Below are 13,023 nucleotides of genomic sequence, written 5' to 3'. Positions count from 1 at the left end.
AGTAATCCATTACTTTATTGCCTCAGAGCTTGTATACTTACAATATAAACATGTAAATGTTAAGAATAATAAATTTGAAATTTCGTTTTTAAAAAATAAAGGCCGTCAGGGTTCTTAGAGAGAAAAATCTTGCAAAGTCTTTGATAAGTATAGAAAAATAAAACAGAAGTAATATAATAATAATAATTCAGGTGTTTTTATGTTGTTTTTTTTTTGTTTTTTTTAATTGTATCAGGCAATTTTTGAAATGCAAAGTTAGTACTATGAGCTATATCCTGATACAGTGCATCTCTCCTCTTGTGGTTAATGTGTACTGTATACTGTCGCTGTTTTAAATAAAGTAAGTCGTAAATCTGGAAAAGTATGAAACATATACAGTACATTATGCGCATTGCGCAGGCACCTTGTACTTTGTTCTGTAGTTCTTGTTTAATACCACTAGGTGGCAGCACACATCAACTTGCCGATATGTGCTACCGCAATGAGGGACTTCAAGGGGCCACGGACTGAATCTGAACCAAAATCATAAACTCACATTTTCTCAGGCTTTGTGATCTTGTGAACTTTTTGCATACTCATATGAGATATGAGGATTAAGATGTCATTATTTGTTTTAAAAGAAGTTTCAACTCTAAGGTTAATAAATGACTCACAACACAGATGAAAGCTAATGTTAATTTATTCATAAAAGAGGAAAAGGCTCAAGTATAGAGGAGTTCAACAATTTGAATTAAAACCAAAACACCTGAGATGGAACAATAACACTTTAACAACTAGGAGTGGATGTAAACCCTACATGTTTGACGTTTTAACAGCTTTAAGATATTTTTATCTGAACCCAAATTTAGATAATTTTGCAATTTATCTATATTAGTTCTGAATTACAGTCCAAGTATGGGGGATCATTATACTGCAGCTAAGGCATTAGAAAAAAAACTATCCAGTCCAACTACTGTTTGCTATCACACCAGCAGCAGATCAGCAGCGTCTGCCAGGGCATATGATGTCACAGTCATAAAGTAGCCCAATGTTGTCCATGAGGAATTAGGAGAAAGGTGAGAGACAGAATGTGTTCAAAGTGAGAGGCAACAGAAGAAGAAAATTTGAAAGGGCCAGTGTTTACTCCCCAAGCTGCTTTTCCTCCCGACATGAATTCTTTCCATGTTTCATCACTGCCCACTTGCCCATACGCTAATGTCTATGGGGGGAGGTTGAGTCACCTCCTGATGTCATTTCCTCAACTTTCACAGACAATCACACCGAGAACCAGAGCTGCCTCAGATGTGATGGACATGCAGGGTTGTGGACATGTGTTTGTATTTATCGTGTTGTCATGTTTACAGGCCTCAAACACGAATTCGCCAACAACGGAAATGAAGCTACTTAAGCAGCAACAACATCAGGTAGGCTTCTACTGGAAGCTCATCACACGGCTGTGGTTAACTGGTCCTGAAAACTCTGACTGCAATCACATTTGGTCCTGTTGAATTTTGTGCTATAGAGAGTGCTGACAGGATGGCATACATCAGATTCTGACGGAAAAACTGCCAAACAAGAATAACAAACATCCAGTGTAATCAAAAACACAGGCAGAACTAATGATGTTGGAGAAAGTGCAGCAACCTCAGAGTCGTTCAGCGGGAAAAAAGTCATTGATTTTCCACAAAGGCACTGGCAGAAGTAGGAAGGAGGGTTGTGTTGGTTTCAATAAAAACATACAGTGCCTTAAAAAGTATTTTCTACATTTTGTCATGTTAAAACCACAAATGTTAATGTTCTTACCTTATGTAAATAGGGTACATACATTACCTTGTATTTTATGTGATATTTTACCACAAAGCAATGCATGAATATCTATCCCAGTCAGCTTTTATTCCAGTATTTCCCTGCCTTAAACTATGGTCATATTCCCCATCATCATTATTTTATCATCTTTTACCAGCTCCTGGTAAGAGATGATAAAAAAGCAACACCATAGTATGACGATACCAACACCTTGTTTCAAAGTGGAAATGGTTTGTTCAACTTCAGAAACGAGGTTTTCAAAGGTTGGAATAGGGTTGTACAGTATAATCTTCTCCGTATTTTATGCCACAACAAAATGATTGTATTTCTTGGTCTTCATGATTGTTTGATAAGGGTCTAATATTGGGTCTTTAAGGAATAACTGCATTAATACTGAAATTTAATCCCACAAAGGTGGCACTATTAACTAATTAGTTGACTTCTAAAGGCAATTGGTTGCTATTTGGAGGTATCAGAGTTAAGAAGGTTCAATACTAATAAATGTAACTCTTCAAAGTTTTACTTTAAAAAATGAAAACTATGTGTAATTTTCTTCTACTTCACAAATATGCACTAATTTCTGTTGGTCTATTACATGAAGTGAAATGCAATATCTGTTGTTGTAACATGACTAAAATGTGAAAAAAGTTGAATGTGTGTGATTTCTTATGCGAGGCACTACATTCATGATCTTTGCATGGTTGGTACACTATATTTTAATTAATCTTTTTTTTTTCCAACAAACATGCTGTAACTGTTGGTGGTTGTGTAGTATTACATAGCAAACTGGATTTTAACGAACAATTTGTTTAATCAAGAGTTATTAAAAGTAAGAGTGATAATGGATTTTGAGGGGCAGACATTTTAACATCAAAACAAGAATGGATTAAAAAAAGAAGTTTACAATCATCATACCAGAAGACTTTTCAAGCTTTTTGCTACATTGCCATTTTTAAACATATTTATGTATTTTCAGAATTAGATTCAGCACCAAGTGTATGGAAACAGTCAGAATTTTGCTGTGAATGGGTAATAAAAGTGAAACTATGGTTTAGGTGACAGTTCTAGCTGAACTGGTTTCTTTGATGTTGGTCCAGAATACATTTCTTTAAAAATGCAAGTTTACTCACACTATGTAGGCACAAGAGCACACAAAAGGTAAATCACAGTCAAAATGGTGCATGTAAACAATATAAGCTAACTCTATACACATCTTCTTTTGGATCTGTTGAACAATGTTATTAATATTTCAGCTTACAATGACAAAATAGGAATCTATTGAATCTGTGTTAATTTCATTGAGGTTCTCTGTAAGGGTCATAAACACTGAATGGTATTCACAGATTAGTCAATACATAAGCTATGAATCCTCATAAGATTCAAGGATGTAAATCAACATGGCACATACATTCCTCTACTGATTTTAAACCATATCTAACATTATAAGAGACAGCTGTTTTGGTCCTGTTGTTCACCGTTTACATAGTGAGCACTGTCAGTGTTAAGTTTTGGGGCAAAATAGCTCGATTATCAATCCTGATTTTTTATAAAGACGTTGGTAACCTGATGCTTTATGTTGATCGTCTAAACAACTCTCACATTTTAACTACCGGTAGTCTTATTGTAATTTCAGCGTACTTGAGAGATGACCTGATGGTTCCCTTTAGATTTTATGCAATAAAAACCACTGAAAGTGCTCCTCTCTCCTCTAACTTGCTCTTTTTGTTCAACATTAAGCTGTTTACCAGCTGCAGTGCTTGATTACCATGCACTGAAAGATCACTTTTCAACATGCTCAGATGTTTGGATTCTTGCTGATGAGCACAGAGCAGCATGTGAGAGCTCCATCCACTTTCACTTTCTCCATGTTGGACACAGGAATCAGCATGTGGTCTTTCAGCTTTTCAAACACCTGCAAGACACAAAGACAAGAGTATCAGCACAGACATTCAATTTTATTTTGTGTTTACAAAATATTTAGAAAATTTATGCCACATTCAGTCTAGTGAAATTGGAAAAGATGTCTTATGAATTTGACTCTGTTCATTACTTTTCTGACCCAGTTCAGTCAGTGGCTCAGCTGCATCAAAAAAAAGGTGTCTGGATGATCCAAGTTAGGAGAAATAATTAGAAGATCTTGCCAGATAGTCAGGTAGATAGGAACTCAGAGTGAATCCATCTGTAAAGCAGATTTTTACAACCCTATCCTGAAATCTTGTGCATTTGCCTCATTTCAGAAACGCTAAACAACTTAATAAATGCAAATATAAAATTTGAATGCTGCAAAAATTCTAGCCGTAACAAGCTTGCAAGACATGACAGCTATTGCCACAGGCAATCGTGGTGATTCAAGAGTTGCGTTACCAAGGGAAGTCTTTACATTACCACATTTCTAGTAGAAAGTACACTCCAAGTTCTCTTCAGGTACTCTCGGTTGCTCCCACAGTCCCAAAGTTTGCATCTTAGATTTATTTGTTTCTCTAAATTGCCCTTAGGACTGTTTGTCCCGTGATGGTCTGAAAACCTGTCCACGATGTACCCCAATTTTGTTTCACTGACCACTGAAGTTAGACACCAGCCCCCCATTGATCCTGGGTAAATAAAGTAAATAAAAACAAGTTAAAGTGTTTTTTCACAGGTAAGATGATAAATAGCTTGAATTTGTATAGCACTTTATCAAGTCAGATGATTTCAGAGCAGTTCACCCATTCATACACACATTCATGTTGGAAAGCCACATTGTAGCCACAGCTGTTCTGGGGCAGAATGATACAAGCACATCTGCTATGCAATCAGCGCCACTGGACTCTCTAACCACAGCCAGCAGGCAAATCAAGTAAAGCATCATAGCCAGGAGACAAGAACTGAGGGACTGGTTCGAACCAGCAACCCACCGATTACAGAACAAATCCCAATCACCTGAGATGCTAGTTGGGCTATCTGTAGTTTAGATGAAAACAGGACAGAGAAAAAAGAAACCCAAAAGTAACTTATTTTTGTTTGCAATATTCCACAAATTAAAAATAATGTACATCATAGTGATGTTGTATGAGGAACACATAACTGCCACAGGGAAATGTGCAAAATACACAAAATGTCTTCTATGGACATTTAGCACTATTCATATGAAAGGTAAATTTTGCCAGTATTAACATACTAAGGGTTTTCTCACTGTAGCTGCAGCTTTTTTATATAAATAAACTAAATACTGCTTCCGCCAGTCATTTCTAGCATTAACCGGAATGAACTTTACAAACGAAATATAATTATTTGTGGACAGACAAGTGATTGTTAAATCGCTTTTGTTGGCATAGATCCCAGGGGAGAGACACAAAATATTAAGCAAGAGAACAGCTCTAAACATTTTCTCGTCTCTAAGCAAATTCTCCAAACAAAAAAAAAAGAAAAGAAAATGGAGTGAGAACTATTACAGCGTTCTCAAAAGACCCTTGTAAAGTAATGTGTCACACTGTGGCCATTTTCCAAAAGAAAACCACTGTTTTCCTACTGCACTTCCAAACCAGGACATTTTTCTCTTTAAACTTTTGCTTCAACCCTGTAGTGATATCAAGTGAGGCCTTAAAGCACAACCAGGGGGGACCAACTAAACACACTTATAAAGGAGTGATGCAATATGGCGTACAAAGCTTCTGTTGATGCAGATGATATCTTTAACGTCACTACAATGACTGCTTAGAATGTTGTGTAATGGAGCAACATAAGCCAGATCTCAGCTGAAACAATGACACTCCCCTTTCACAAACAGTATTGTAGTGTTCAAAACTATGGTGTTAATGCATGTTCTTACACAGTTTTCGCTTTACTCCTTTTTCGTACATTGTCTAAATTACTATACTGTGGAAATCTGCCTGTGCTCATTTGTCCCCAACTGCCGTCTGTTGAAAAGAAATGTCTACATGGCAACGGGAATGTGATGACGAACTTAGCTGTAATGCTTAAAATGTTCAGCAGTATTAGTTGTCCATTGAAATTTGCAAACATTTCCATTCTTCTGTACTTCTTGACCTTTTGTTAATACAGACACCCATAAAAAGTAATTTATGTTTTTTTACATATCCATCAATATATTGTACTTTGCTTATCCTCTCCTTACTTACACTATCCAGCTCATCAGCAGGACCCCAACACCCAAGCCTTAAATTCTGGTTCTGTCCAAGAGTCTGCTCTCACAGGCAGGTGCCCAGAAAATCTCTAATGGGAGGCATCTTGATTGGATGCCCAAACAACCTCAAATGACTCATAACAGAGGACCAGCGGTTCCACTTCAAGCTGCCACTGGATGATTGTGTTCTCTCCCTCTCACTAAGGCCCACCCAGCCTATGGAGGAAACACATTTTAGCCACTTATATCCGAAATCTTGTTCTTTCAGTTTTTCATCGTTAAACGGTCATAATAAACCATAAGATTTCCCTATTTGGCTCTGCTCATTCTTTACCTCAACAGCCCAAGTCCTTAAGACAGTCTATCCATCTCCCATTATATTCTTGTTAACAAAACTCCAGGATATCTCAACTCCTCAGCAAAAAAGGCTCAGCACCAAGCTGTAGGGCAAAAGAGCTGACTCTTATATCAGCTCAGAAACCATACAGTTCACCGAGGATAAGTATATGGCTGTTATCTTCAAATGGCATCAAAATCAGATCATCGGCAAAAAAACAGAGCCTGAGATTCCAAATCAGACCCCATTATCCCCACACTTTAAGATTTTATCCATGACAAGGGTAAGCCACGAGGCTTAGACTTCATTTTTCTGTCCAAAACGCAGAGGCAGCTCTAAATTTGGCTATTCAAGGACCGAACAGCTTAAAAGCAACCTTCACACCTAAAGCTCCAACACAGCACTCATTAATTCTCCAACACAAGACCCATACAAAATACCCCAAGAGACATAGTTGCATGCACTCTCCAGAACTCCAGAAGCATTAGACAGCCAAACTGAAAAGTCTATATTTGAAAATGGCATTTGCTTTTATCTTGCCATTTTGATTTCCTTGTGCACAAAAGTAGACATTTCAGTGACAGGTTTTTCATTTTCTTAGTTCCATTTTCAGTCAAGAAAAAGACTTAGAGGATTGCTTTACTGCCACCAAGAAGTCTTACCCTTAGGTTATCAAATAAAAGTTTTTTCAGGAAAGGATGAGACTTTGCATGGCTTTTAGAAACACATTCACATTAATGACTTTTCTTCTGTTTATAGAACCTGTTCACCCTCATATTCCCTCTTTTTTTAAATCATATCAAGCCTATTTCTTATTACAGCAGTAAGGACTTGTGTTTTGGGTCAGGTTGACATAGTCCCAAATAGTAGGATCATAAGTTACTGGGGCTTTTATATGCTTCATTTATTTAACTCCGGACTTCCAAGACATAGCTAACCCTTTCATATGCCAGATCTTTAGTCTGTCATACCCCACCAATCTTCTCATGACCCCCTGGTTTTGTTTGTGTAAAACTCTTATGTAACTTCACGAGCAGCTAAAAATAGAGCGGAGGTCAGGGCAGTCAGTGTTTGGAGGCAGATGTCTTGCAGAGTGCCTCGGTGATTATGTAGACAAATCTCCACATCTCACAGGAAGAGCAAGCAAAAATTTCCCCTGGGAAAAATGTACCTACTCCAGACCCACTGCGCAAAACATGACAGTCTGCTCTGATTAAGCAGCTCCTGCTGTTTTACTGCGTCTGGTGTTAATAATATATATTTCCCTAAGTTACAAAATCTTATATATGTGCAAATATGGCACAGAAAGTAGACTTTGTAATAGTTTTTGGTATGCTTGAAAAACATAGATGAAACTCTATCACAAATCAGCAATGGTGCCTTGTGTGTTAATCGTTGAACTTATATTTAGACATTGTAAACCACAAATGTAAATGTTTGGGGAATTTATGCGATAGACCAACTCAACTTGGGGTAATATGAGAAAAACAATAATACATGGTTTTCAGAAATGATTTTTAAAAAATGCATGGCGTGTCATTGTGTTCAGTCTCAAATTTGCAACAAACTCTCCCACCTGAGTTGTGGATCTTTGCAGCTCCTTCAGAGTCTCTATCAGACTCTTACCTGCTTTTCTGAACAGTACTATCATTGCATTGAACTGAGTAGTGGTGTATAGCATGTTCAAAGCTTGGGATATTATTATATACTGTAACCTCCCCTTATGATTCTCCACAACTTCACCCCTGACCTTGTATGATTCTTAGTCTTCATGAGGCTTTAGTTCACAGATGTTTCCTTTTTAACCCTCAGTAATGTGCTAATTTGTGTTGGTCTACCAATATAATCGCTGTAAAATTTATTGGAGTTTGAGGCTGATGGCAAAAAGGTTCTGGAGGAATACGTTTGCAAGGCACTGTACATTCTTCACAAACCTATCCAAATAGACTGTTAAAAGGTACTCCCAAAGCAAGCAGCATTATATACACAAATAGATTTTTATCATGCTCAAGCTAAATTCCATCAGCAATTCTTCCTGGAAAAAAACAGAGACTTCTTTGCAGATTTAGGTCCAAAGACACATCATTTTGTGAATTCCTCCTTCTAAAAATAGCTGGCAAGGATTGGGCCTTTAACCACAGAGTACATTTTGAGGTTTGAACACTGTCTCTGCAGACTGTGTGTTGCCAAGTTTAATCTTGTGAGAACCATTATGACTTGTTGTGATTTGGAGTCACCCCAAAGAATCAAAATAACACAGCTACTGCTCAGTCTTCCCTGACCCAGTAGACAAATGGAGAAAATAACACATAATTCATGTCAAGCAGCCACATGGAATATACATGTCATGGGTCAGAGACACAATTTTCCTTAAATCTAAGCCGTTTGAGACTTTAATGCTACTGTACTGTATATTTGTGGGGAACATTTAGCCGTGTATGTTTCTAGACAAGTGACTGTGCAAACATATTTTCTTAAGTTTGTGATTAAATTTTAATCACAAAGGGTGATTCAATAAAAGAAAACAATTTTAAAGATTTTTTTTTTAATGGCATTCCTCTGGTCATTGGTAAGCTTGGTATGAATGGTGTTTCTTGTGAAGAAGAGGCTCACAAATCACAAGGACTACCTGGGTAACAAAATCAATTTGGTTCACTTCAATCTAGAAAATCAAATGAAAGGTGTTTTATGTATGTACGTATGTACGTATGTACGTATGTACGGATGTATGTATGTATGTATGTATGTATGTATGTATGTATGGATGGATGGATGGATGGATGGATGGATGGATGGGTGGATGGGTGGATGGATGGATGGATGGATGGATGGATGGATGGATGGATGGATTGGTGGGTGGATGGATGGATGGATGGATGGATGGATGGATGGATGGGTGGGTGGATGGATGGATGGATGGATGGATGGATGGATGGATGGATGGATGGATGGATGGATGGATTATTCAACAATAAAAATACTTGAAAATGGTCAGTGTTATTTATATATTTTTACATAATAGTACTGTGCAGACATTTGAGAATAAAAGGTTTAAATTTAAACTTTGGAATTGTACCATTCAATAAAGTCCGATTATTGGGGGGGGGGGTTAAAATAATTTTTGATGTGGCATTTTCTTAAAGTTATCAAGAAAAATATTTTCTCACAATGTACTCTTTTAACAGTTTATCATCTATAGTTTGGTACCTGTCTGAAACAACAATTAATTACTTTTCAGCTTAGAGTAGTCAAGTTAAGGTTTTAGTTTAAATATTTAGGATTTCAAACACAGCTGAAAGACCTTCAAAATGGAATAAAAATCATTTTAAGTAAGAGCTGGGCTGCAAAAAAGCAATAAAAAACTTGCCCAGGGAGTGACTGAGAAGACTATTGATCTCTGCAGAGCTATCTATGCTGCCATGGGTGAGAGCCATATTTCCAAAAAGTGCCACTCCTTGGGACTCCTCTGGACTCACCCATAATGATGACCATCACAAACGGATGTATATGAATGGATAGGACAGGCATGATAAAAATCTGCACCTCTCAACGAAGATGTAAAGGTTTGGAGACTTTCAATGTAATCGCTATAACTAAACTCTTTTGTGTATAAAATTATATTTGATTCATTGTCACTGAAAACATCCATTTGGACCCGCCTCAATGAACGACTCAAGTTTTGATGGAGAAGATAAAACGCTTTCCTTGGTTTTAGACTTGTCCGAACCTGGTCCACAACAGTTCAATTCATTGAAAATTGCAGCTTCTTTTGTTTAAAAAAGCCCACTGTGGTCAGAGGAAAATAACTATGTAGCTCATGCAGGGGTTCTCTCTCTTGCCAATTGTTTTTTTCAGAGTTCTGGGGAGGATGAAGTGCAACATAGACAGCCTCTCCTTAAATCTAAGCCGCCAAGCCAATCTGGCTGTCCTGATGGTGGTCCTTCCTACCGCAGGTGTTACCGTTAGCATCCTTGATGACAGTGTAATTGTGCATTTGAGAGAAAGTAAGTATGGGATTTGAGATGAATATTACCTTCACACTCTCTGGAAACTCCTCCGCTGTGCAGTGAAGAAGCACGTGTCCTTTGTTGGGAAGATTCATGTAGACACAGTTGGCAGCAATGTCATCTGGCACCGTCAGCTTGTCATAGCGATGGTCGCTCATTTGCTGCATAATCTGATGAGGAAACATACATTTTGATGTAAATATGAGAGTCCACACAGTGGATAGAAACACAAACACAAAACAGACTTCCACTCAGATTCCTTGACTCAGAATCGAGCCCACAATCCCAAAAGCAGCTCAGCATCCTTTGACTCGCCAAACCGCTGTGGGTGACTGAGGGGGTTGGGGGGGGCTTAATGGAGAACACAGGAGCAGACAGACATTCCTTCTCAGCAGATGTCATGTTTTTATGTAATCAGAAGGAGCTTAAGGTGGGATGAGAGGCTAAGAAGTGGGGGCCAGGAAAAGAAGATGGTCATATTGCTGAGAAAAAGTCAGTGTTGAGGATGTTATGACTCGAAGTAAAGCAGGTTTATGAGCAGAACATCTGTGGATGAATATCTCTTTTCTTCAAGAGATATTTTTTTTCTTTGTCCATCTCTGTGCACCTTGGAAGCACGTGACGTTGTAACAGAAACATTTGGATCTCTACAAACATGTGGGGGCCATACTTGCTACTGATTTGCATTTTAAATAGCGGCACATAACATTTTAGCAGCATGCACTAGCCTGCCTTCATATTTTGACTGTGATTTTGGGGAATTCTTTGAACTCAGCCAAGTGTTTTTGAAAGGAGCAATAGATTTTTTTCTGGTGAAAATTTTCAAGCACAAAGTTTTCATTTGGTCAAGTTTTAATTTAATTTTCTACTGACACACACACGCACGCATGCACACACATATGTATAAAGTATATTTATTTATTTATTTATTTATTTATTTATTTATTTATTTATTATCTTCATAGGAGAACCTAGACAGCTCGCAGGAAGTGGATCAGTTGTATCAATAATATTAAGGAAAAAAAACTGTGATTAGAGAGTAATAAATACCACTTTTAAAGAGAAGGCTTACGACAAATTGTCACTACTCTAAAAGAACTGAACTCCAAATACATTTTTTTTTTAGAAAAGTTGTCTAAATTGGTCCATAAGAGTGCCATCTTTATGCTTTTGTGCAAATTGCATTTTTTATGTAAATTTGTTTAATTCTCCAATATTTGGTTTAAAAACATGCTATTGCTGTCTTATTGGGCTGAAAAGTAGTTGCTGCAGTTGAATTCTCTTATTTCTTACAATGCCACAGCTTGGTTGATGTCTATGTCACAGTCCTGAGATGGAGTTGGAAAAGCGATTGTGGTGTGAATTAATTGATAGTGTTTTTCTGTTATCCACATGTGCGATTAATTTGCAATGTGTACACGGAGTAGAATGGATCTCCTCTGTTCTGACTGCAGGCGGCTTGAGACTCACTGCAGTGATTAGGAAGTAGGAAGGACTGACAGCAGTACTCACTTCTGACACAGTCCGGACAGGTAGTGTTTGGTGCTTTGTATGTCTTCAATAACACAAAAAAGTTGCCTTTTTGAAAAAAAAAGGGAAAACAAATTTCAAAGGGGTCTGAATAGTTGCTAAATATATCAACAAAGTTGTTACATTGGCAACAGTCCTGCTTAACCCCTTGCACTCATCCCCACACTTGACAGTGTCCCTCAGTCTCTTGGCTCCGCCCACTTTTGTGGAATTAAAAAAAAAATCTGGGGGTAGGGTTAGACTTACTCACAGGGTTTAGTTAAATTTTAATAAATGTTTTATTAAAGTGAAAATTTTGGGGGCAAAAATGCTAAAAACTAATAATAAGGAATCTAATATTTATGAAATGGACTAGCAAAAGGTCAATTTTGCTAGTCATATTAGTTATTATGTGCAACTAATAATTCCATGCATATAACAGAATTGAAAGCTGGCAACTTATGACCCTGTAATGAACTGATGATGCTAAAATAATTTCCAAATTGCTAAGTATAGGCAGTGTGAGTGAAAATGTCTCTATATGTGCAACCAGACCAGGTAAATACTCAGGTCATGAGTGGATGTGCTTCCTCTTATAAAGGAGGATTAAAATCACAGCACTAAACCTTGATTCCACCAAACATCACGTTATTTTCCAAATAGCATAACCTTATTAATCTTCTTAATTTTATACTCAAATAATTTAGAAGTTGACTGAATCCCAGGCAAAAATTATGAAATAAAACCTTGGGCCTGAAGTTCAATATAGTCATCCTAGCTGCAAATGGTAGTCTAAGTCTCACGCAAATAAACATTGACTCTTGCCTGGACACTGGCTTAGATCCAGTTAATACAGAGAGTGGTTACCGGGGCAGCATAAAGTGCCCAGTCAAAGGTGGTAAATCTAAATATTTACGGGAAAGTAATTAAATCCCTACTGGGCAAAGAACTGGCAAGCAGATAACAAGGAGTCTCACAATTTACTGGATCTGATGCCCTCCACTGTGATAATCAGCATAATCTGCATTTTGAACCCCGGTATGAATATTTATAAAACTTCCCATGGTGCCTTTAAAAGTTTTACAACTCTCCTTTTCACTAAGCAACAGCAACACATGAAGTAAATTCTGCTTACGGTTCCAACAAAATCCTGAGGAAAAATGCCAGACTTTTCTTACTGAAGAACACAGTTAGTTATTGTCTTTCTGGTAAATACTACAGTTCTATGGAGCTGTGGTGAAACTATAGTTATATTGCCTAAA

General features: G+C 37.4%; 1 protein-coding gene across 2 annotated transcripts in view; it reads right to left on the bottom strand.

Moving 5' to 3' along the window:
- Nucleotides 1-661: 661 nt before the first annotated feature.
- The window catches only part of ddah1 (dimethylarginine dimethylaminohydrolase 1), a 65,718-nt gene continuing 53,356 nt past the window's right edge, over nt 662-13,023 (bottom strand). For both annotated transcript variants that reach the window (XM_032571541.1, XM_032571542.1), the window contains exons 6-7: nt 10,279-10,422; nt 662-3,697 (exon numbers count right to left, since the gene is read on the bottom strand). In XM_032571541.1, coding sequence (XP_032427432.1) covers nt 3,581-3,697; nt 10,279-10,422 — 261 coding nt within the window. In that variant the 3' untranslated portion in view covers nt 662-3,580. The remainder of the gene's footprint in view (nt 3,698-10,278; nt 10,423-13,023) is intronic.

The sequence above is a fragment of the Xiphophorus hellerii genome, chromosome 9 (assembly GCF_003331165.1).
Source record: "Xiphophorus hellerii strain 12219 chromosome 9, Xiphophorus_hellerii-4.1, whole genome shotgun sequence".
NCBI classification, from domain to species: domain Eukaryota; kingdom Metazoa; phylum Chordata; class Actinopteri; order Cyprinodontiformes; family Poeciliidae; genus Xiphophorus; species Xiphophorus hellerii.
The sequence above is the reverse complement of the archived record's forward strand: the minus strand, read 5'-3'. Positions and strand labels throughout refer to the sequence as shown.